Source organism: Lytechinus pictus, chromosome 14 (assembly GCF_037042905.1).
Source record: "Lytechinus pictus isolate F3 Inbred chromosome 14, Lp3.0, whole genome shotgun sequence".
NCBI classification, from domain to species: Eukaryota; Metazoa; Echinodermata; class Echinoidea; order Temnopleuroida; family Toxopneustidae; genus Lytechinus; species Lytechinus pictus.
Window position 1 is genome coordinate 2,810,190 of NC_087258.1, and position 27,270 is coordinate 2,837,459.

General features: G+C 36.7%; 1 protein-coding gene across 1 annotated transcript; it reads right to left on the reverse strand.

The window, feature by feature from the left end:
* LOC129276773 (uncharacterized) lies at positions 1-25,840 on the reverse strand. The gene is made up of 13 exons (XM_064109267.1): positions 25,483-25,840; positions 22,699-22,808; positions 13,891-14,079; positions 13,272-13,334; positions 12,339-12,538; positions 11,711-12,014; positions 10,986-11,117; positions 8,902-8,975; positions 7,799-7,882; positions 6,386-6,518; positions 5,745-5,867; positions 3,542-3,672; positions 1-2,538 (listed from the first exon to the last, which is right to left on the reverse strand). The coding sequence occupies exons 2-13, from the start codon at positions 22,790-22,792 to the stop codon at positions 2,407-2,409; spliced, it is 1,659 nt and encodes a 552-aa protein (XP_063965337.1). The 5' UTR covers positions 22,793-22,808; positions 25,483-25,840; the 3' UTR covers positions 1-2,406.
* Positions 25,841-27,270: the final 1,430 nt, after the last annotated feature.

Here is a 27,270-nt window from a genome sequence, read left to right on the forward strand (position 1 = left end):
ACGCCTATACTACGGCTACAGTGAATTAAGTCCATTTTGCATAGCCTGGTTTCACTGAGTGTCTAATCCACAACTTTATGCTTAACAAGACTTTTGACAGGCTTTAAATACATGCATTACAAAATCAATTACTTTTCTCCCCATCTGCGACCTGTTAGTAAGAGAAATCAAATTAAGACCATACAAACATTGCCAAATTAATTCCCACACAAATAAAAACAACAATAAGGAAATATACACGGTAGTGTACAACATACTTCGAATGGAAATTATAACACATCAATTATTCATACCTTGCTTAACTTGGATAAATCGTAATAGTGTCTCATGAATATAGTAGATTTCAAAATCTCAATATAGTACTGCTTTTCATAGATCATTGTAAACTTAACTTATTCCATCCACACTGACAGAAAAATAATAATCAAAGACCGTCTTATGATATCATCTGATGCTCTAGACCAGGTCAGGGGTTCTCAAACTTTTTCTTTGAAGGGCCAGATGAGACTCCAAGTAAACCTGAAAGGGCCAAGGTGAAGTGGATACAAAAAAAATGTGCGTGAAGCGCAAAGACCCATGCGGTCGGGGTCCTAGATGCTTTTTTGTGCAATCTGGCCCTTATTTTGGGAGCATTTAATCCAAACAAATTTATAATAGTTTCATATGGAACGCAGGCAAAAAAAAAAATCGAAATACAGCGAGAGTCAATATTAATGATAACAAAATTGTATTACTTTGTTAAGAAAAGAAATCTAAATTGTACCTATAAATACCTGGTATTGGGGAGACAGATAATGTCTTGAAGTATCAAAGTAGAATGAATAATAGAGCATGTCTGTTGTAGACTCTAACAAGGATGTCAGTCTCCTAGTCACTTTCAACATGGGAAAAGTGACACTGTCTGTCAGCAACAAGTTGCTTGAACCTTGGCACAAAAGGTATAATTACCAGATGAAGGCACTGGTGCAAATGTTCACTGGTCAAAAGACAAGTTGCTTCGGTATGACTAGTTAGTTCTTTAAAAATGTTCATTGTGGAAAATGCACTTTCGCACCTGTATGCAGATCTAAACATGGTGAGAACAGCGCTGGTCATCTAATAAGAAAGTAGATCGAACAGACAGAAAAGACTCCACTAAACTTTGTTTAAAAGTGAAATTTATTTGACTGCCATTACTTTTATTACGGTTAGGTCTACATGGATACACAATGTAATTATATTGAGCTATGTTTCTTATCATGACTAAAGTGATAAAAAAAAACCAGCAGAGTCTCGCGGGCCGGATTGAGAATCTCCGCGGGCCGGATCCGGCCCGCGGGCCGTAGTTTGAGAACCGCTGCTCTAGACCAACATATACATGCATGTTAAGCATTCAATCAAAGCAAGTTATTTTGCAAATATATATATATTACATTGCATAAATTTTAAAACAATTGACAAGAAAAAGTGCATTTTTCATGTTAGTACTGGTAATAACTCTTCCCATAATCATAATTTGCTATTTCATTAGAATATCATATTACTCATCGAATATCATAACTAGATGATTTGTGATACCTGCACTTCTCAAAACCCGTGATCTATAGTATGGCAGGCAGTGGGGCAATGAGACAAAAAGTGGAGAAAGTGCATACATAGTGTGCGGGCATACCAGGAAATGATAACCGGGGTAATAGTAATTATAATGTAAAGCGTTGAAACAAAAAGTGCTATATAAATGTATTATTATTATCATTATAATCATTATTGTTTCATTTTATTGCTATCTGATTGACACAGGTACATTGGCAGCTATTTGCATACTCATCAATATTCCTAAGTCACATGACCTGAAGTTTTAGAGGCGTAAGATTCTGTTCACAAAATTCAACATTTTTGCACATAAAACAACTTTTTTTTTATGAATCTAACAGAACACAACTTCCAAAGATTACTTTTACAGATCAAACTGTGGCATGGTGAATTTTCAGATCTAAAGGTAAAAAAAAAAGGTGAAATATAAGCCACTTTTTTCACACTTTCTGTTTTTTACAGGGACAAGTACAAAAGACACGTCAGCATGGGAATTTGAGGAGCATTTTTTTGCACATATTTTGCTTCTCTGAAATGCTGTGGAAGTGTTTGGTAAATTTTTCGATCGCGAATTCAACTCGCGAATGTCGGGAGTCCCGCGATTCAACAAAAATTATGTACGTGAAAATAACAGCTTACACAGTAGAGAGAGTATGAAGTGAATGCAGATCAATTAGTAATATGCTGTCAAGAGTTGGTACCATAAATATTTAGGTGCCGATCAAATGAAGAATTGCTCTACATACTCGGAGCAAAGAAAAGGCTCAGTTTCACGGTGTTGTGTTGGATGGTGTTTTGGCATCAATCGAATTAAGAATTGATCATATTCTTTTCTCATGCCTGTACGTCATCAGAGGGAAGCAAGGGTTCGGTTTCACTCTCTACATTGAGCATACTGGATGGTGAAACCACCCCCATGCGTTCAGACTTGGCCGTAAGACGCTTCCAAGATGCCAGAACCATAACCTGAAATATCAAAGGATATTCTGTCAATATTTACATTATAGATTACATTACAAACAAAAAGTCATTTGAGTTTAAGAAACTTATTTGATACCTCATGTTTCAATGACTTTGTACAGGAAAGTGTTGCTGAGCTTAGATGTTAACCTTTGTTGAACCTTGTATGAATGACCCTTTACAGTAAACATTTTCATTTTCCAATAGATTATAAGGCCATAGTACTAATAAATCCATTTTAAAATTTCATATGATTTACATCAGAAAGGTACACAGGTATTTTTCAAGACTTTTGCTCTATTACAGGTACTTTAGGAACTCCTTAATCCCTTTTTAATTGCAACTGTACAGGGGCTATTTTACAAAGAAGTATGATTGTTCTGATCAATCTCATGTATGGAAAGCCAGTACTGCCACAATCATTTGTCTAAAAGTATATACACATAAATGTAAACTTTCGTAATCGAGGACCATGCTCTTAGATCAGGACAATGATGATGCATACATACATGTATCTATCATATTCAGTGGACATGATTGGAAAATGATAAGCATTCTAGATGAAGATGTTGCTGGCTTTTCATACCTAATGGGGGGGGGGGGGGTGAGAAAGTATTTGCAACTAATTGCAAATTTCAGATGCAAATTTACAAGTGATAGATCAATTTTAACCAAAGCAAATCAATTTATACTTGTTGATGCAGCAAGCAGATTATCAATTTACAGTAAATTTGCGATGAAATGCATGACTTTCAATTTACTTTGAAACCTGTATTTGATTTGCGATCAATTGCTAGTTTGTTGTAACATCCCATAAGATTAATTTGATTAATTGCACTCCTCGGTAAGACAAATGGGCGGAAATCCCATGTATTTTGGACTGAATGACCTTACATTTTGGGTGATAACTTTTTTTTTTGCTTGTCAAATTTTCAAATTTTCCAGCCCTTGGTCCCCCTACCTTTGGGGACAGATTTCCACATATGGTAAGACATGGCCCTTGACTCACCAATGCTAACACAAAGAGCACCACCATTACAATGAGCATGAGGAAAGGCTGCAAGACGGTGGATCCACTCCACAACGGTCCCATGATGGTAGCCAAGCCTCCTGTAGCTCTGCGGATACCTTGACTAAAACCTGTGATACACAAGATAATAAGATTCTTTTCATTATTAAGTCAAGAAATCTAAGTAAATTACCTTCAGGGTTTCATCATCAAGGACTAATTACATGATGTCATGCTATTCAAGTAGTGCATGTAGTAGGAGTGCAAGTAGTAGCGAGTTACAAAAGAGGTTCAATACATAGCATCATGCTATTCAGGTACAGTCCGACCTCTCTTATCCGGACACGTTGGAACCAGCACCAATCCGGATAAGGGATTTATCCAGATCTGGGAGACCCAATAATCCCAATATTAAATATACGCAGCTGCTGCCTCAGCTCCCCAACGGCGGTAGCTACACGTTATCTATTGTAGTGGGCGCGCGTACAGACAGTACATTACGTCAAACCCCCATTTGCAGAAATACCGCAGTTCAGATTGCAAACTGCGGTATTAGACCCCAATTTGTATTTGAAATCTAAAAAATCATTTCCAAGCCCTGGGGGTAATTTCATAAAGCTGTTCGTAAGTTAAGAGCGACTTTAACAACGACTGGTGATCATCGCCAATGGTTTGTACCATTTACCGCAAGACAGGATCACCAGTCGCTCTTAACTTACGAACAGCTTTATGAAACACCCGCCTGATCAACCCCGCTTGGCCAGGTAATCCCCACAGGCCAGATTATGAGCGTTGAGCCAAGGACGAAATGATAAACAACAGCTGTGCTATTACGTAAGACTTCTCTGCCTGTAGAAGGAACTTCGGAATGAAATTATTGTATTCGATATTTAATCACGTTTTCAAAGGCATATTGTATTCAGAAATTCAATGCTAGCCCATTTTCAATTTGGAACGAAGAAAATCAACCTCGAAATAAGGAAAGTAAGTGAATAAAAAATGGCGGCATGTTTTCCCGGACCGCGCTCGGGCTGTTGTGTTATCTTCGGACAGAGGTCAAGAAACAGGTGTTTTGATACTTACATTGCATGCCTGGGGCAGTAGGGTTTGTCGTACTTGGAGAAGAGAATTCATTGAGAAAAACTGGGGTATAGTGTTCTCAAATGGAGGTTTTTCGTCATGATTCACTGCAGTGTCAGTGCAAATTATAGGTGGTATTTTTACGGAAATGAAATCGATCGATGGCCAAAACTGTTGGATAATTTACCTGCTAAAATGGTTGAGGTATACATCGAGCATACCTCGAAAGAAAGAGAATGACTCGATGAAACAAAGTTTTACAATTAGATTGTCGCGGGAGGTATCGCAGCTTTGCAATGTCAGCCATTGTTATACTGACTGTAGGCTCAAACGTAAGATGGCGCTGTCCAAATTGAGGCCTAGTGTTAGCTTGCGAGACATGTGTTGTTTTTATTGGGAAACAAAAAGAGAACGTGATTCTCTTTGTACTGCGCCCTGATTTACTGGAAAATTATCCTGCCTAAGTTCTCTGGGTGATAAGGGTGAGATATTTTCATGAAAAATAATGTTGTTGTATGTAGACTATATTGGAAAATAAATGTAATCAAAGTGAGTTTGCATATAGGATTGAGTTTAGATTGAAATCTAATTTCCTCACGTACTAGATTGAATTGAAAAAGAAAAAAAATCGGCAAATGTGCGTCCGGATAATAGAGAGATCTGGATAAGGGGAGGCCGGATAAGAGAGGTCGGACTGTATTCTGCAGGCACAGACCTTTGGTTTTCAGAGTGCACAATACAGAGTCTGAAGTAATGAGACTATATCCACTCGTGTATAGTGGCTGCTTGACACAGACAGAGGGTTTGGAATTTAGTTTCAATCAAGACACGGTATAATTTGTTATAAGTGTCAAATTTAAGTCTGCACTTGCGGACGAATTTTCTTAATTGCAAAGTGTGTATTTCTTTACCAAAATGCATGAGTTCGCAACATTGCAAAAAAATTGAATATTCTATCTGTGTTGTACAACACCTCAAAGATATTCATGACAATAAAGAAAATTTTTTTTTTTTCAAAATTAAGGTTTTTGGAAACGAGGAAAGAAATCTTGCATTAAAAAAACCTGAAGACTGAAGCAAGGAGCTTATGTCGGGTCACCATTCATTAAAAACATATACATACCCTGTATTTTTTGTGGCACAACCTTAGAGAACAGCGAGATGATGGAGACGGCTAAGAATGCTAAACCAGACACCTGAATTCCACAGCTTATGATAAACGTTGGTAAGTTCTTGGATGCATCACCTGTATGAGGAAAAAGGTAACAGGAAAAAGTCAGTTTCATAGTTTGTATAATACGTGTAGGATAAACATACATACAAGTATCATATAAGTAAACATTGAGAACATGAAGCTTAAAGCATATTTAAAATTATTTCAAATGACAAATTTCCTCTCAGCCAATCAGCTGCAAGGATTTTAGTAGCTTATAACAGCTGTAAGTCAACATCACTGAAATACGGTTTCATAAAACACTTCTCTGATTGTCTCGGGCTAATACCTTGGGGTAAAATTCAGCAAGCATCTTTTTAATATCAAATAACTAATTTGCTTGCAGCCAATCAGATGCCAGGATTTTAGAAGCTTTAATATGACAGTTGTCAGTGAAAATTATTTTGAAAAAAAAAAATCCTCTGAATGTCATCTCTTCGAAAAGTTTTAAGACGCACCTTTAAATGATTTCAAAGAACAAATTTCCTCTCAACCAATCAAAAGGGAGGATATAATGAGATATCCTATATCTTTGAAACGGGGTCTCTCACCTGGTATCGATCGCGGAACAAAGATTGCAAGCAATCCTAATGACAAGGTTTCAATGACAAGACCGATGAGAAGAATCATTCTGTCGGAAACCTTCTTGCTCATTATTTTCACCACCAAGAAGAAAATTAGGAGCTGGAAGCAAGATAAGAAAAAAAATCACTTCATATCCTGAGCATTGTTATAGATCATAGGGCTGATATAATATATTTCATTTATATCATCTACATGTATTACACCATATTATATTTTTCTGGAAGTTCTGCAATAATGCTGGGAATACTAAAACAAGTGAAACGCCTCTGGCAGTTTCGCCTGCATTACGCGATTCAATATAGTAGCAGTGCTGATTTTAAAAACGACTAAAGAATAATCATTAAAAAAAAAATAATTCATATGATGATCAAATACTATGTTCATTGACCATAAATGACACTTGACCTTGATCGTGGGACCGAAGACTTAAGCAAGACAATAGGTGATACTTGATTACCCTTAATACATGTATGTCCCCATTTCATGAACAAGATCCATTAACTTTCAAAGTTATAATGGCAATTCAACAAATCCGCCCAACATGGCCAAAATTCATTGACCTTGGTCATGTGATGTTCAGTACTACTTGATTACCGCTATGTCCAAGCTTTATGAACTAGGTCCATATACATTCTAAGTTATGATGACATTTCAAAAACTTAACCTTTGGTTTCTGCCAACATGGTCTAAGTTCATTGACCCAAAATGACATTTGAGCTTGATCATGTACCCTTATGTCCAAGTTTCATGAACTGGGCCCATATACTTTCTAAGTTATGATGACATTTCAAAAACTTGATCTTTGGTTAAGATTTGATGTTGACGACGCCGCCGTTGCAAGAAAAGCGGCGCCTATACTCTTGTCCTCCTATGCAGGCAAGACAATTAGCATTCTACATTGTTACAAGCCTTGCGGTCGCAGTAAAGTACAAATCGGCTTCAGGTCAATGTTGACAACGACGTCATTACGAATTGGAATTGAATTTGCTCTTACTCCCAAAGGGAGGCTCGAAGCAGACCAGAATTTCAATTTTAATACACCATTAATTTGAAAATTTGATTGGTAAAACTGTACACGTTGGATTGTTCATATCAAATGATATTACAATTTCTTTGAAAATCACATCGCAAAGTTTCTTGTAGTGTGCACTGGGAGTTAGTGTGTAAAAATCAATAAAATGTTTTTTAACCAGTGGGATAACTCTCGGTAGGCACAAGTGACATGCTTAATAAATATTTAAAAATAAATCAAATAAAAAACTCTTTAACATCAGGAACATTCAGTATGGCAGATGTAAAATGCTTAAATTGATTGTGCAAACAAGATTAACGCCGAGCTTTGTAGTGCAATGATGTCGTAAACTACTTGACTGATTCACCTCAACTCCGCACACACAGTAAAATATACTGTTATCAATTTCATTGAAATTGAGATATATCTCATTTAGAGGAACCACAGCAGTCTGTAATAATAAAAGAACAAGAAAACAATGGTTTACTATTCTTCATATTTGACTAGCTGGAGCACTTAAAATCTTTGCTCAACACACATGGACAGTTCCAAGGAGTGACATTCAGAAACAAGTTTTTAGCATTCAAACAAAGATATCACCCATACTTAAATAGTTATTTGCAAAGAAATGGTACCTGACAGTAGTTGCTGAAACCTAATTTTCAAATTAATAACATTTGTTATTTTGATCCACTGAATTAATGAGATATGAATATTCATAAACATGGTTACGAAGTGACGTAAAATGGACATGCATACATGTGTTTGAGGAGAAAACATATTGCTCAAACTCTGTGAACTTTGTTGAGTTATTGATTGGATTCTATGTTGTTCTAGCTTTAATATGCTGCATTACATTAAAAAATTGATGTATTTTTTCATTAATTACAACTTAAAACATAAACCCATACCCGGTTACGGAGTGACATCTGAAATATTCACACACAGGCAACATAAAATGAACTTATATATATTTTTTTTTTAACAAAAACAAGCTATAGTTTTCTGTTAAATTGAAATTAAGTAAAAACAATATATGTAGTCCCATGTATAGAACTTTTTGTATGGTTTGGATTCTCCTACATGTATAAGGAGATGCGTAAGAAAAAAAATGTGGCTAATTATGTTCCCCTTTTGTATTTATGAAATCCCATATGAGTTTTGATAGAAAAATTTGATCCAGATTTGAAATAGAGCCAATATAATTTTTTGGAAAATGTCCACTATTGCTTGGAATTGCCCACATGCTATCTGCAGTACACTCAAATATTAACTTTTATGCTTTAGATTGTTTTTCAGCAGATATATTTCACATCAATATCAATGGATGCATTTAGTAGAGTACAATACGTCTATAACTTGTCTCATAAAACTGATTTTGCATCAATATCAATTGAGCAGATAAACTCCAATGATGAAGAAAATCAAACAACGAAAGTAAAAAAAGAAATATCAATATACATTATGTACCTCTAATCCTGGTTGATTGAAATAAAATACAAACTGTACAGCTAGAAGGACAACAATCTCCTCTGTAAGGCATTCTGTGGAAATAAAATAAAAGATTACATGTTTATATAGTTCAGTACTGACTGCACAGAAATGTTGTTAGCGCTAACAATGCGCTAACAGAGGCCCTTTTACAACCATTAATGTGGCAGCGATGCCTAATGTTACATCAATGCATTACTTACACATTGAAATAAATGTATTGACTTCACAATCCGGAAGATGTGAATGAGCTTACTGTTAGGCTAACAACATTTTTGTGCTGGTCAAGTGCATCACGGAAGAAACAATTTTAAAAGGATTTTGAATATGAAGTGAATATATTTTATAATCTATGTAATATGATAAAAGCTTGGAAGCTGACAATGCTAAGTTTCCCTCATCAATGATCAAACCATAATCAGTCCTACATTGTATCATTTACTGCAGTGGCGGACCGTGACCCGGAGGATACAAAGCGTTGGAGGGGCACAGCATTGTTCACAAACAATACAGTGCCCCTCCAATCATCGTCTCCTCCGGGTCACGGTCCGCCACTGATTTACTGTACATAGACACTATATTTAATAACATCTGTATATATTTTTGTACTGAATGAGAGTGTTAGACTAGGACAGAAATGAGATGGATGGTTTATAGACAGCTTTAGAAAAATATTCATATCTCCAAGACATGAAAATTGTAACATTTTTGTCTGGAAAACATTGAAAATATAAAGTTCTGTCATCCTCATCACCCCCCCCCCCCCCCCCACTTCCCAAAATTTTCATCTGTGTGTCCTTTACCATTACCATGTGTGAACAGAGAAGATTTTTGCAATGACAAACCTTGAATTTCGACTATTTCTTCCTCCAGAAAAAGATAACAAACAACAATCCCAGGCAAATCCCAATACCCATAATAAAGTCCAAGGAACTCTTATGCAACTGAGGTAGTTCATGTATTTGCCTTAAGATAAGGTACATGTAGGCTTCTCCGTGTTTATACATGTATATATAAGGCATACATGTACATCCTACATTGCCCACACCCCTGTATAAGGACATACATACTGTACCTAAAGCCCTTTTTACAATTGGTGGTGCGACTTTTTACAACCATCGCAATTGTGTGACCATATATTGTGACCAAATGATCGCACAAGCAACTGTGAAAGGTCCTAATATGAACAGTACCATTTAATCATTCACACTGCAACACACTCTGGGTCTCTGGTGATTTTCAAATCTTCTAAAGGGGGAGGGAGTATGGGGTGGTCAGGCTTAGTACTGGTGAGTGTCCTGTTTTCTGTAATATTCCCACCACTCTCATGCTGGTCAAATACATCTCGAAGACATGCTTAATTTCATGTTTTTATTTTCTTTTATTTTCTACTATCAGTTTGGTCTAATTGCCATTTGGTCTACAGTAAACTTGGTCTAATAACAACTTGGTCAATTTCCATTTAAGCTAATGCCTAGATGGTCTAATTTCAAATTCATATATTCATTATTAGCACTTTGTCAAATAGGCGTTGTAGTGTTGAGTTGACCAAGTGAATAGTAGACCAAATGGGTATGGCCCAACTGGAACGAAACTGGGCTAAGGAAAAGTGGGGCTAAGCAATAGCCAATCACAAAAGTCGAAATTGCACTTAATCACGCTCTGTATGGTAATATCATCAATATTCATGAGCTGTGGGATAGTCCTGGGTAAAGACGTTAACCCCGGCTAAGCAGATAGTATGGGGTTAAGGATAGTATGGGGTTAAGGAAATGCAATGTGAAAAGCATAAAAGTGGAAATTTAACCTCTAACACCGGTATTTTGATCATTACATTGTAAATATTCTGAACATTTATATTCCTTGACTATTTATCATGCCCCCCCTCCCCCTACAAAGATGGTTGTTGAATCCGGTGACACAACATATGCTCCTGGGACATTTTCTCAATCTACAAAAAGCTACAATCGATCCTAAATATTGATTACATCTCTTCCTGTTACACGGCCATGAATGGTACACATCATAAAATCTCCATGACAGATGGCAACAAATGAACTCACCATTAAGTGACCAGCAGAAACCGGGAGGCTTTTCTTTCTCTTCCTCTTCTTCCTTGACACCGCCCCCACCGTGTTGCATATAGGCTTCATCTTGGGGCAGTGCCGAGATGTACTCACCGGATCCCCCTCCACCTGCAGTGCAATCAAGATGGATCATATTAAAATCATATACAATAATCAATTGGACATACAACCCATACTACGATTCCTATCAATGATTGGCTAAACCTCCAACATGTGACCAGATGCAGTACTGTCTGTCATTGTCTCAAGTATTTCAAGATTCTATATTTTTCAAATAATAAAATGCCAGAACTAACTGGATGCTAGCATGGCAGCAGACTGCTAACATAGAAGCCATGTTATTATGGTCCTCACCAGCTCAAGCTATGGTACAGAGGTCCTGAGAACAAGTGGAGCAATTAAAACTACAATGTCACAACTGCGGGTGACTTGGAAACTCCAAGGTTTGAAGTAAAGTATAGATTACTTTGGTTTAAAAAGCCATTGACAACTCCTCTGAACACCTAGAGCCCAGTGTTGTAGTGCCTTGATGCTCGCCTTGGTCTTAAGGTGCTTTAACGCCTACTCTTTAAAAGCCCCTTGGACTTTGAAGTTTTGGCCTTGAGAGGGCCTTGGCCTTGGGGGCAAGAACCTTGACTACAACACTTTTAGAGCCTGGATCACTTGTGTTTTGGGAGGGCCTATGAAGTAGATGTACATACCTATGGCATCTGCAACTACATTGTGTTGGCCCATTGCTTCCTCATATCGATTGACAGCCAGAGTACCGTTACCATTAAGCAGTCTTTCTTTGACCTCCTCCTCCTCGGTCTGATTAATGCTAGCATTCTGGACGCTGCCATTGGGGAGGGCAGCATAATCCCTGAACTGCTCCCCCTCATGCTCCGAGGAACCGAGCATTGCTTCAGCTTTGGCCATCTTCTTCTGTTGCTCCAGGGTCGGGATGTCAAAGTATACGATCAGGAAGAGCAGCTGCTGCAGTCCCCACAGAATGGCCATGAGCAGCTAAAGAACATAAACAGTGAGGAAGTTTTAAAAGTAATCATTTCAAAATGTGCCAATTACTCCTAAATCATTCATAATTTAACCTCTTTTCATAGCTACACAGGCATATAAAATTAATATTTTACGTTCGTGAGTTGTTTATTAAATACTGCCTTTAGCCCTTGACACCATTATAATAGGAAAAATTAAAAAATTTCCGTCGTTTTATCCAAGGCATATTATCAAGACTATTCCACAGAAAAAAAAACAATCAGCTTTAGGATGACCCAAATGTGAAAGTAACCTCTTTTTAGGAGAGTCCTCCATTTATTAAACCGAACTCACCCCTGGTGAGGTGTACTTGTTGACATGGAATGACCCAATGTAGAAATCACATTTCTGAAGAGCAACGTTGAGTCCTGGTCCGAAAAGCAATCCCAGCTGCCGTGTTGCCATTAAAATAGAAATGGCTGCTGCCCTCTCTGCTTCCGTCGTTGTCTGGGCGATGTGGGCAAAGATGGCCGACCCTACCCCAGCACCAACACCTACAAAATCAGAGTGAAAATTTAAGAGCGACCAACAGTATGCAAAAAAATGACATACTTCCACAAAAAAATGATTGATATTAATATAAATTCCCCTGTATGTTTTAAAGGTTTTTTTCATATATATACATGCATGTGCCCTCTAGACCAGGAAAAAAAATTAGATGGGGGCTTGGCAATGTTGAAACCTAAATGCTCAAAAGATCCTTGGAAAAAAGAAAATCAGCCCTACAAAATCCCCATTGACTGCGATGTTCAAGCTTTTCCAATGTTGCAGACGGTAAACCCCCCCCCCCAACAAAAAAATACCCGCTTTAGATAAACCAGAATTTCTTAAAATATCTTTTTTTTTCTTCTATATATTACTAATTAATTAAGAGGAGGTCAAAGGAGTAAAAAATTAAATCCAATATGCATACATATACATGTATATGGCTAACTTTGGCATTATTTCCATTTTACGATACAAAATAATTCATCGAATATGTAGAGTATTTCAACTCAATCAAATTTATTTGGAAGATAATTTTGAAAATATATAGTCACAATAGTCAAGCCAAGAAAAACAATATTTTACAACGCTTTCCATCTAGAAGTAAGAAACTCTATCACCTACAATCCAAAAAAACTGTATTACTCTTTATAAATAATATATAAATTATCTTTATCATGAAAATATTTCTATGAGACAAGACAAACATAATACATGTATGTCAACATCAAATCTACTTACCAGCTAGAAGTCTTCCACCAAGAACAAAGTATTCATTAATTCCAATGAAGTACAGAAGGTTTCCTGAGAGTAAAATGGATAAGAATCAAAAGAAAATGGTAATAAACACAGGACTAGCCTTCATCTACAGGTGGTAATAGTTGCTTTGTTTCCATATCCCTCCCTTTTTTTTAAACCAAAATCTGGTCAATTGACCACATTTGTGGTGTAAACTTTGATATATGTTTGATGCAGAATCTAAAACATCACCAAAGTACATGTATATATATATATAAAAAAAAGAACAGAAAAAAAAATCTGCATGATCTGAGCCCGTTCTTAATGTACTATTACTGCTTAGTACATGTATGTCTCATTCAATTGATGCTATTTATAGTTGCTAAAACAAAAATAACTATCAAAATCTCTATAAAACTGGCAATGCACAAAACGGCACAATACTTTATATTAATGATACCTTTTGAGTATTTGATGGTCATATTTTAAAATCTATCATTTTTAACACGACATGAAAATCTACTTCAACAAAACTGTCACCATTTTACTTAACTAAAAGTCTATGAAATTTTTTTATTCTAGAGTGCAAAATGGTTTCTTCATGCTCATGAACAATATTCACCTGCAATTTCCCACATGTTGGCAAAGATAATCATCATTTTTGTTTTGTGTGTCCTGTCATACCAGACACCATAGACCGGTGCGACCAATACACCAGAGAGGGAGAAGGCCGACAGGACAATGCCGTAGAAGAACTGCTTGGTATGAAATTCATTCTTCAGGTAGTCGTTGAGAGTTGGTAGAATCACAGCTACATGTATGAATATTTATGAAGAAAAAATAGGAAGAATTGTATCAAGGTGTGTCATATACATGTACATAGTACAAAACACATATTTTGGCTTTGTAAGTAAACATTTGATGGGCAACAAATGAAGTCATTATACAAAATGTAACTTATTCAATTGAAACATGCAGTAAGAACTGCTTTTTATAAAATATATTCTTCACAAAGTCATTGTATCTCAAAATAATCTTTTGCAAAAGAGCAATTTTAAAGACCAACAATTGTGAATGCTAAAAGTAACTTTCATTTATTATTATTTATCAATTATTCTTCTGTCATTAAAAATTAGATTAAGCTTATTAAATAGAGCTTTACTATATGTTAATAATCGACAGTGTTATCAGACAAACCACTCTTGAAAATAATGTTGGCAAATACATCTGCAGACATTTTGCAAACAGTACTGTCTGAAATGAATCAACTGTACATGTACATGTATGCATATAAAATGCACAATAAAAAAATGTTTCAATGAATCCAGCAGTGGCATTGGCCAATCAACTACATGCAATTGATTGGGCCCACAATTATTGTTTAAAACAATGTAAAAACTACTTACAAATAATATTCATAAAATCTGTTGTGAATATTCATAAAAAGAATATAATTTGACACATTTTCTATAAAGTACATGTATGCATGCTAACATGGTATCAGGCACAGATGGTAAAATATTTAATTATGAGCAGGCATTAGAACATTAAAGATAAAAAGTGGAATCTTTATAAACTTGTTTTTCAAGTAACTCCATACAGTCCCTCTATAATAAAATAATAATGTAGGCATTACAGTACAAGAGACTATAATTATTAGGATGCTTCTTTATGTTGGAAGAGGATTAGGAAATAGGATAAGATTAGTACAGATCTTGTCACTATGGGTGTATTTAGATCACCTTGATTCTCTTATCAAGAAATTTGCCCCAATCACAAAATACCAGGAAATTTTGACAGTTTGAAAGCAAAATAATTGTAATTTCCCTGAAAGAAAAGGCCAAATGAATATTAGCTAATTGCTGAAATTATGAGAACTTGCAGGTGACTGCCTGCAAGTTGCAACTCAATTGCAAAGGCCTGCACGGAACTATGTGACAGTGCCTTTATCAAACAAATATTCACCATGTCAGAGCAAGGTGCAGTTCTGGTATTTTATGTACAATTCTTAATTTTCATTTTAAATCCAATGAAATTCAGCTAAATGTATAAAGCTTTCAGATCACAGCCTTAAAGGGGAAGTTTACCTTGAAGAAAAGTTTGTTGTAAAAAATAGCAGAAAAATAATAATAAATATTGATGAAGGTTTGAGGAAAATCCAATTAAAGATTATTAAAGAAAGTTATTAGAATTTCAAGTTTTGGATTTGTGACGTCACAAACGAGCAGATGCCCTGGTATATTATGTAATAAAATGCATAAATTTTAACTTTTTAATGGTTCGTGATGACTTATTTTTGTTTTCTGTTTAGGAACAGGAGTGAAATGATCTGTAATACTGAAGGTACAGTAAAAACCATTTTAAATTTTCTGAGAAAATGACATTTCATTGAGTTTTTATTACCATGCCCGTATGTAGGAAAGCTGCTCGTATACATGTACATACATGTATGATGTCACAAATCAAATAATTAAAATTTTAATGACTTTTTTATTCTTTGATGGATTTTTCTCAAACCTTTTGGCAATAGTTTTGTATTACTTTTTCTGCTATCTTTTTTACAATAAACTTTTTGTCAGGGTGAACTTCCCCTGTAAACAGGCTTTATAAGGAGCAAAATATTTGTACAAAAGTTTCAATACCATCTGTTAAATCTCTAATCACATGTCAAGTACTCACAACTTATCAAAATAAATGGAGAGCTATTGTTGGATGTTGGTTTCAGTTTGGAATTGAATTGACAGAGAGACCATGTGATCATATAGACCAACCTTAATGACTCATAGGGTCGACTGCATTAAATAAAAACCAATTGATGTATCCTGGCAATGGAATGAATTGATTGAAAGTTTTGAAAAAACTTACACTTTTGTATGTAATTGATGCTAAATAGTTTGGTACTGTATAAAGTACATTAGGACTACATGTATGTAACAGGTGTCTGTGTGGTGAGACTAGACAAATACATCCAGCTCATGAATGCAGGTACACAATACACAAAAGGTGGCGTGAGATTCAAAATCGCTAGCTCAGCAGCCACCCACGGCGCCCGCGACAACTACTCACTGGGCTAAGATTTCCCGTAAATTGCTTTCACATTGCCAAAATACCTGCGACCTTGGAAAAATCCCCGCGAAAGTTCTCGTAATTTTGACAAGTACATGTACCTACTATTTAGTGGGTATTTTCTTTTGGGGAGATTACGCGTAATTCGCTTTCACATTGCCAAATTATCTGGTATTTTCTGATCGGGGTAAATTTCCCTATCTAAAAATACCTGGAACTGACGAACTTCGAGGCGGTCTGAAACCACCTATTTCTGGTTCATGGCCTAATAACTGTTGACATGGTGACATGATATTTGCTCCTGTAACAACTACTCAGGGATTTATTTTCATTATTAGGGTTAGGGTAGGGTAAGGTATAGTGTTAAATCCATGATTGAAGTTACTTTTAGTCATTTGATTAGTGTGGGCGGAATTTATAGCGGAGCAATTTTCGCTGGAGCAATTGTCATGGAATTGTTGAGGAAAACCCCAGAGAATCATGAACTAAAGTCTACATGTACATAATGTAATGTACATCGGAAATTTTATTTCTGATTGGACAAACTTTCCTGCATAGAAGCTAGGGAAATATATGAAGATGAATTTTAAGTGGTCTATGTCATGGGCAGGGTGCGACATAAGCGCTTGCCCGATTGTCCGGGGCAAGTAAAAGTTAGAGTCGGGCAAGTGTTTTGAAGTAAAGACAGAAACTACTTGCCCGAATCGGGCAAGCAAAATTCTCACTGTGAAATGAAATTTTACAAAGTTTCCCCATACTTCACACGCAAAAATACAGAAGAGAGAGAGAAAAAACAAAGTTAACTTCCTCAAGCCAGTTTGCAACATTTTTTGTGATCTACACACAGAGTCAGCATACATACATGTGGCTGGTGTGCCCAGCCTCCAGCCTGTGTGGCAGGCATGCATGGATCTCCATGCACACATGTACTATCCCCGATCAAACTCTGAATCGAAGTGAACAAGCTCAAATGAAAAATAGTTTTTCCAACAAAATAATCACAAAATCGGCGGGATTTTTTTATACTTCTATGGATTCTCAGATTACTAATTTGGTGATGTGATCGGAGGAGCAAGTTATTGAGTTTTCATAAATACCGGTAGTTTCAGCCGTTGTTTTGAGTGTTGTTGTGATCGGTGTAGTGGGAATGCCGCGACGATTGATTTGATTTTAAGTTTGTCAATGTTTCTCTGTGAAATTTTATTCAATTCCAACGTTTATTTTTCCAACAATTTTCTAAATATATTTTAAACAAATATCAGCAAGATTTTTGTTAGATGATTGCATTTTTTGTTTTGTTTCAAATTTGAGTTTTCTTCCTCTTTCCTTAATCCTTACTTGCTACCTTCCTTTCTTTCTTTCATTCTTTTCTATCCTTTTTTCATCCTTTTATCTTTCCCACTTGCCTTTTTTTGTTCCATCTATCTTTCTTTTCAATCTTTTCTAGCTTTCTTTCCTGATCTTTTTTTCTCTCTCTCTCTTTGTTCATTTTCTTACATGTACTTTCCTTCTTTTTTAAATTTCTTCATTTTTTCTTTCCTCTAATTTTCCTTTGCTTCCTTCTCCCTTCCTCCCCTTTATAGTTACTTTTTGTTCTTTCTTTCCTTCCTTCTTCCATTATTTTCTTCTTTTTTAATTCTCTCTTCACTTCATTCTTTCCTTCCAATAAAGTTTCATCCTTTCTTTCATTCCTCATTTTCTTCTTTCCTTCTCTTTTTCCTACTTTCTTTCCTTTTTTTTTGCTATTTTCTTCCTTCCTTCCTGTTTTCCCCCTTTCTTTCTTTCTTTCTTTCTTTCTTTCTTTCTTTCTTTCTTTCTTTCTTTCTTTCTTTCTTTCTTTCTTTCTTTCTTTCTTTCTTTCTTTCTTTCGTTCTTTCTTTCTCCCTCCCTCCCTTCTTTCCTTTCTTTTCTTTCTTTCAAAAAATGAAGGAAATCTTTTTTCCTTCATTCTCTTTCATCCCTTTCTCTTACTTTCTTTCCCCCCTTTTTTGTATTTCTTTCCATTCTTTCTTTCACCCATTAATTCATTTTCCCTTCTTTTCCTGTTATTTTCTTTCCCTTTTTCTTTATTAATTTCAAAGAATGAAGGAGACCTTTTTTCTTTCCTTTATTCTTTCTTTCTTCTCCATTCATCTCTTTTCTTTCCTTTTTTTCTTTCTCTCCTTCATTCTTTCCTTCATTTTCGTCCACCTTCCCTTTATCTTTCTTTCTTTCCTTCTTTATTTCTTTCTCTCTTCCTTCCTTACCTTCCTTTTTATTTTGTGTCATGGTCATATACAAAGCACATCAAAATATATGAGAGAGAAAATTAATCAAATGGCGTATTGACACCAATTTCGGTCATAGGAGGTAAAATAACTTACAAAAAATATATTACAAAGTGCAATAGTTCACGTTAAAAAGAGAGGAAAGGGGCAATGGTATATAAAACAGTAGTACTTTCTTTTGAAGCGGTAAAACATTATTTTGAAGGATTTTTTTCGGGCAAGTGAAATGTATTTTCGGGCAAGTATTTTCCAACTATTTAGAAATTCACTTGCCCAACCGGGCAAGTGCTTCTAAAAAGTTATGTAGCACTCTGGTCATGGGTTTCATTTTGGGATTACACGTTTGGGACACCCTTTGGTTGAATAGCACACTAGTGGTAAATAACCTAGCCCACTCGCATGGGAGATGCAACCCAGTTTGTTTCAGGATAGTCCATTCATATCATCAGACAATAACAATGAACACTTTTCACATGCATGTACCATAGCTCACATGGTCTATATCAGTCCAAATTCACAAAATCTGATATTACGTTCAACAATTGAAAGTGAAAAAGTTCCAAGGAGGCTCAGGGCAATTTTGCCCCTGTAACGCTCAAAAGAGCCCGAGAAATAAAAACAGAGCCCTAGATAATTCCCATTCACTGCAATGTTAAAGCTAAATCCAATGTTACAAATTTAGGCAGTAGGGTGTCAAAGGTAGCCCCCCCCCCCCCGAATATATATTTTTTTTTAAGATTGAACAAACATGGACTAATGACGATTGACTTACTCTGTCACAAGAAAGGTCAAAGATTTGAAGTGATTCATTAATTAGCTCTGCATGTTATCACAATCACCAAACCGAAGTAATCTTAATAGAGAGATAAGAAAGCTAGTAGCCACTATACAAGTAGGCCTACTTTGTAGGAGATTAAAAGTTATAAATCAGTAGTTATATCATATCAAAGTCCACCTCACAAATGATGGCATGATTTACATGCATGCAATTACATGTGGTATGGACATGTAATGGGGGTCTGCATGATGTAATTGTATGACCTAATAAAACCCACAATACACCTGTACATGTATTGAATTTAAAAAATAAAAAAATTAAAAAACTTTCTTTGTGCTGGACAAAAGTGGCAGCCTCTAGAGAATAAACTTACAAAATGTGTTTGAAACACATCAAATCTGCTAATAACTACTGGTAACTGGACAGCAACGTAACATTTCTTTGCTGATTTAAGTAACAGTTTACTTATACTTAACAGTAACATTTAACTAACTCCACTGTGATTGTACCAGTAACAGAAAGCAAGAAATAGATGAAAAGAAAAGAAACAAGCCCAAATTGAAAGCAGGCTCTTCTTATGAGTGCAACGTCTAGAGACTCAAGACTAGTACATAATTTCAAAATAATCAATTTTGAAGTAAAACACTAGTTACATACATATTGCTCGCATAGATGGGTACATGCTTCCTGATTATCAGTTGTGTTCAATGGTTTAGATTTTGAGTATAAAGCTACAAAAAAGCGATTCTAAGTTTTAATATATTCTTTTCAGATATCTTCCAGGAATTAATTTCCTATTCAAATTCAGAACTACAGTGTACATGTACATACAAGTACATCTATTTAATTTATTTGTATGTAACCAAACTTATTTATTTCCTGCTTTCAGTTCTTACATTCACTAGCTTTTTCGTAACATACACTGTACAAAGGTACACAGTGGGCAATGATGTCTTCTTAATTATAGAATTACCGGTACTAGAGTCTAGACGAGTTCTACATCATGTACTGACTGTAAAAGCCATTTTTTATCTGTAAGGATGAATAGATTTCCCCGGGGGGGGCCACTTACATTGACGAGTGGATACCATGCGCGACCAAAAAAACACGTAAAAAGGATGTCTTTTTCAAGATAGGGCACGTTACGTACGTAACGTGATAAGGGTGTCACAAACACAAAAATAATGAAAAAAAGGGTATTTATTTCGCTAGGAAAATTACGTGTTTAGGGTCAAATTTGCGGGGATGATAAAACAAAATTAAAATGTTTTATAAAGGATGTCCTTTTTTCCCCAACACTACGTGTTTAGAGTCCAATTTGCACGAGGTGTGAAAGGTGGGGTCGTACTAAACCAAATGATGTGTATTAAAAGGTAAAACCAACGACAGAAGGACCCGTGACAAAATATTCATGTACTTGTTTAGGGGTTCATTTCAGGGAATACTTGCCAAGAGTATCGTTTTGTTTCCAATACTTGTTAAGGGTAGGGTTTCACACGCCAATACGTGTTAAGGGGTGCATTTTCAGAATATAGAAAATACGTGTTTAGGGTGCTTTTCGAGACCCCATGGTCGCGCATGGTATCCACTCGTCAATGGAAGTGGCCCCCCCGGGTAGATTTCACTGGCATTTAGCTTTAATTTGAAGATCAAAACAATCCCCACAACATCACAGTAAATTACTAAGACTTTGTTCATGTTCCATGGGATATCACTATCAAACCAAGATATTGAAGGAAAAAAATGCTCTAGGCACATTTTACAGGTACAGTATACCTCATGAAATCCCAAAACTAAGCTTCTTTTAGTGTAGATTTTGATACCAGATCCTTGTTATAGTTTAATCTGATTATTTTTTCCATGTTAAATCCTCTGTAATCTTCTGTCATGCTGTGTTCAATGAACACTTTCTTAGGCAAGGGATATGGTTTTCAAATACAGTTGAACCCAAGTTGCTTCTAAGCAAGTTTTTGGTAACTTTACAACCTGGGTCAAACTTAAAACTTATCTGTGATGTGCAGTTGGGGGGGGGGGGGCTTGAAAATGGAAACAGTGCAATCAAACACTCTTTCAAAGAACTGTGCCCACATTTTCATTTGTGTTCCATGTTTGTGATTCGACATTTAAATAGGTGAAGCTTTATGATACCATCTTCACACTGGCCACAAACACAGTACCGGGACTGTCCCAACCCTGTAGCTGTGTTGCTTTCAATGTGAATTCTCTGACCCGCAATAAACTACCCCGGGATAACCTCGCCTCGCTATAACTCCACAACAAACTATCGCTAGGCAAGCCATGGTAGTAGCAGCAGGACAGCCCCACGACTGTCGCGGTGTTCCTTCAAGCACACCACTTCAACACCAGGATAAACCACTTGTGATAATGTGGGGGCGTTGTGGTCTAGTGATTATGACTCTCGTCTCTCAATCTGAAGATCGTGGGTTTGATTCCCCGCCCTCAAGTATTTTCGGTGTGTCAGAGTCAGGTCACTCACAGGGTCACAAGCCTACACGTGTCACCGTCCCGCGACAGCACCGGGATAAAGTTGAAAACCAGTGTGAGATTCAAATCTAGTGAAAAAGAACACCCATAGAAAGAACACAAAAGGTGCATTCTTTTGGGGTGCAATCAATCAAGGAGCTTCATTAGGCGGTGCTGCACCATCCCGAGTTTGCTCAATCTCGAGATTTTAGCCCGATCGGCCGTCTTCGCGATTAATCTCGAGATTCAAGAAACCCCTTCTCCACCATCGCAAGAAGAGCGATTCCTGCTCAAGTGAGGCATCGATGCATAATGGTCTGACGCCGTGAATAAATAATCCCGAGTGCGTCTGCACCTACGAATTAGCGCGATAATTTGTAAAATAGCGCGCTATTTTGCAAATAATCCCAAGTTGACTTGGGATTGCAATCTCGAGATTAATCCTACGAACTAGCGCGATAATTGCGTCTCCATTGCAAATAATCTCGAGATTGTTCAGATCGGGATAATTTGTCGGATCAGAAATAGCGCGCTAATTTGAAAACTCGGGATGGTGCAGACGGCCCCGAATGAGTAGGTTGAAGCTCCTTGATTCAACCTGATTCAAGTCAAAAGCATTAGTCCTATTCCAGACTACTTGGACTTTGGGTAATCCTCTTTGGGCTTTTTGTATAAAGCAAAAAATCCTTTCACTGCTTGTGATCGATTGCAAAATGAACAATTCTATTTGATCATTGGTTGGGTTAATGACTATTGTGTATTCAAAATGAATTGGCTCTCATAGTCTACACTACTGGAACTGAAGACATCACCTCTTGAGAGGCTTTTCACTTACCATATTCGATACCAGCAAAGAGGAAGAATATGCTTGTGCAGACCTGAGATATTATCTTCTTCCTCTTCAAACTAATATTGAGCTGCCACTTCATGTTGCCAGTTCACTTTCTGCAATTGTAACACATTGAACACATTTAGATTTTGGTAACATTCATTAGACTCTGACCCAAGTTTATACATATATACAGTTGAGGCCAAAAGTTTACATACACCCATTGAATTCAGTGAAGTTTGTTTGCTTGCCAAACATCGTAAAATTTACTACATCTACAGAAATATAAATGCTACCATGACGAATTTGGTATCAAATGAAAGAGCATATTAGGCTCTTTCACATGATTGGGATGCTGTTGGGATTAAAGTATATTTCAGGTGAAATTTTCTTTAATGGAAAAAAATTGATATCCATGCCAAACGTATTCTATTGTTTGTTATCATATTTTCAAACATCGTTTCATATAAATATAAAACTTCAAATCTATGATTTATATTACATTTTCTATCATTACATGTCACCACTGAACAAAAAATTGTTATCTGAAATGTTTGTGTTGAGAAGTAACTAGCACAAATATGAAAAGTTATTGTCAAGTTTTTATTTTTAATTTGTCTAAAATATGAAGATTCGTAGGGAAAAAAAATGACACCTAAATATTTTTCAGCTCCTGATGACAAAGCAATGTGATAAAGGGGCATGACATACTCATTTGTTTGATATCAAGTTCATCATGATAGCACAATATTTCATAAGATACAGTAAATTTTATGATGTTTGGCAAGTGTCAGCTTTTCTTTGAATATCCTGGGTGTATGTAAACTTCTGGCCTCAACTGTATCTTGTTAACATAAACGTTACCGGTAATTATCATAAGCCATCTTTAAATTACGATTTTGTGCAAGAGCACTCAGATTAACGTCAGTGAACATAACGAATAGTGGTTTTTATATCACTGAGATGAACATGATTATTCACATCATTTAAAATTATGCCTGCTATCTTATCTACAAGTACAGAATAACAAAGTGTTATAGATCTAGGTCAAGTCAAGAAAAAGATGGAGCATTGTGGCCCAGTGGATTAGTCTTTTGACTTTGAAACAGAGGGTCATGAGTTCAAATCCCAGCCATGGCGTAATTTCCGTGAGCAAGAAATAAATTCATCCACATTGTGCTGCACTCTACCCAGGTGAGGTGAATGGGTACCTGGCAGGAATTTATTCCTTGATATGCCTTCGTGCTGTAAAAGGCTGCAGGGCTAATGCCAGTGTAATAATATCCAAGTCCTTTATTTAAGCGCATTGTATATCCTGTTACAATGTGATATACATGCATGCGCTGTAAATTACAAGAACTACATTATATTATTATTAGAAACTTTCCGATTGGCCATTTGTAAAGCAGGATCATTTTTTTCTACTGATCCATCCTGTCCATCTCGGACCATTAGATACCCAGTTTTTCAATTTTTTACTGGTCCGAACCTAAAATTTACTGGCGCCCCCAAAAAATAACGAAAAAACATTTTTTTTTTAATTTAGATTTTTTTGCTTTGTTTTATTGCCCCCCCCCCCCAAAAAAAAAAAAAAAATCATAAAAACAAACAGTACACAAACACACACAAAACATAATTTGTGAGCCATTTTTTAAGATACCACAGCCATTAATATGATTTACAAAAGAGATACAAATATCATTTGTATCAGTTTGATATATTTTCTACTGGTCATGTCGGACCAGTAAATCTGGCTATTTCTGAAAAATAACTGGCCCAACAGCAATTTTTACTGGTATGGGACTGTTGGACCGATGCCAGTGTCGCGCGCTGTGTAAAGTATACCGGTACATGTTCACTGTAATCTAATAATACTATAATAGTACAAATCACGTCACCTGGTCAATGCATGCCAATGCAGTGGTTCATTTACAATGTATACTGCATACCATTAGTCCACTACAGAAAACATAGACCCGAGATCTATTTTACTATTTTTAGTATTTAAACTTAGACCTACCTAGAAAACTGGTAGTATAGTGCATATTTATTTTGAAAAAAATTAGACTGGGTCGTTTCGGAGACAAATTATCACAAAAAACATTCTCAGTCAGAATTTGAAACATGGTTGACAGTAGAGGCGCACGGCCAATATGGGAGACTCTCTCCAATAGGGGAGACAATCTCCCACATTGGAGACTTGCTTTGCAAAAGGACAAAAGAAACAACACCAACAAAAGCATGATTTTTTCCACCCAAAATTTTGTCTCACTGAGGTCAGAAGCCCATTTGTTTTGTGTGTGATTGACAACAAAATTCCTTATCAAAACAAAAGTAGACAGTGAATTTTTTAAGTAGACGGTGAAAAGGGGTTATTTTTCATGAGGAATCTCCTTATCACATTTTTATTTGCCGCCAAGGTAATCCTTTTGCAGCAAATGTAAACAAAGGAAATTGGTTTCCAAAACTGGAGACTGTCTCTGATTATTGGATACCCAAATTCTTTACAAAAGTCTCTGATATTGGAGATAATCTCCCACATTAGAGACAGTCTCCAATATTGGCCGTGCGCCTCTAGGCTCTACTACTGGTTGATTTTTTTTCATGCCTAACTTGTTTATTTTAAGTAGCAAAAGTTAGTTAGCCATAAATCAGGGGTGGACTTGACCTTGAACAATTTCTGACATTTACGTGAGTGGAGCCAACATAGTTCAGTTCAGCGGAACAAAAAGTTTACAGAGACTGAAGCTTTTGGTATACAAAGATTCAAACGCCCCCTGGATTACAAACCTCTCAATCGCGTGTGGCGTGTGCCTGATCCTGACTGAGTCGAGAGGATGCGCTGACGGTTCGGCAGGTGTTCCAGTATCCGACCCAATCCAGTCGTTCAGCTCAACATGACTTCTCTGTCCTGATTTTGAGTCAGATTTTATGTCCGTGTCCTTCAGCACAAACTGAGGCTCGATGATGAGCAAGTAGGCGAGAAGCAAAGTAGTTTACGCACATACCAGATAGGCCTAGCCTAGATCTAAATGGTTTATACAAAAAATTACAATTAATTATCTCCGTCTCCGTACCCTCCGGTACATACGGTATAAGGTACCGAATGATACCGGAAGTGTGACTGACTGTAGCGCTGATTGTGAATGAGTGCCCCCTCGTAATATCGAATCTCGTGCATATCCATGCAGTGGATGGAGTCGAGAAGTCCACCGAATTAAAAGCTAGCTAAAGACCATAGATCACAAGACATCTCACCCTGGCGTGATTCCGTAAATTCATTCACATTGATGTGCGCTGAGAAAAGAAAATAAGCAAATGTACGGTACATATGGAGGAGGAAAGGATTAAAGAAACACAATCATGACCAGGGGCGTACGTACCGTGGGTCATGGCATGGGGGGGGGGGAGGGGGGGGGGGGCACCAGCAATAATTTTGAGTCAATTTTGAGCGGGCCAAGCGCGCTCAGTATACTGACCTAACTAGTGTCCGGGGTCACTAAATGCAAGCGCGAAGCGCGAGCTGAAAATTTTCAGACCTAAAAAAGGACATTATAAGCAAATTTTTGTAATCATGACACCTACCTTTCTCGCTAAACAAACAATGCGAGTGCAAGCTGAAATTTTCTTATATATTGACCCCAAACAGGGATTTTAAGGAATTCATTCCAGCAATAATTTTGAGTCAATTTTGAGCGGGCCAAGCGCGCTCAGTATACTGACCTAACTAGTGTCCGGGGTCACTAAATGCAAGCGCGAAGCGCGAGCTGAAAATTTTCAGACCAAAAAAATTTCTTATATATTGACCCCAAACAGGGATTTTAAGGAATTCATTCCAGCAATAATTTTGAGTCAATTTTGAGCGGGCCAAGCGCGCTCAGTATACTGACCTAACTGTGTCCGCGGTCACTAAATGCAAGCGCGAAGCGCGAGCTGAAAATCTTCAGACCTAAAAAAGGACATTATAAGCAAATTTTTGTAATCATGACACCTACCTTTCTCGCTAAACAAACAATGCGAGCGCAAGCCGAAATTTTCTTATATATTGACCCCAAACAGGGATTTTAAGGAATTCATTAAGAGTATATACATATATCACCATATAGTCATCTAATGCAAGTGCCAAGCGCTTGCTGACTTTGTTCGAATTACATCTAAACACATGAAGCACTTGTAGTCATTGTAATCATGCGGCATCTCACTATTCAAAATTGCGGACGCGAAGCGTGAGCTGTAAATTGAGGAAATTCAGACCTAAAGAGGGGCTTTTTAAGGCTTGTTGTAAGAATTCACGAAGACCATACGTATTTCACTAACCAAATGATGCGAGCGTGAAGCGCAAGCTGAAATTTTTTCATATATTGACCCCAAACAGGGATATTTTACATGTTTTAAGAACTATTTTTTAAGGAATCCATTAAAAGTATACATATCTCACCATAGTCATCTAATGCGAGTGCCAAAGCGCTTGCTGATCTTGTTAGAATTATATCTAAACACATGGAGCACTTGTAGTCATTGTAATCAACCGAATAATGCGAGCGCGAAGCGCGAGCTGAAAGTTTTTTATATTCAGGT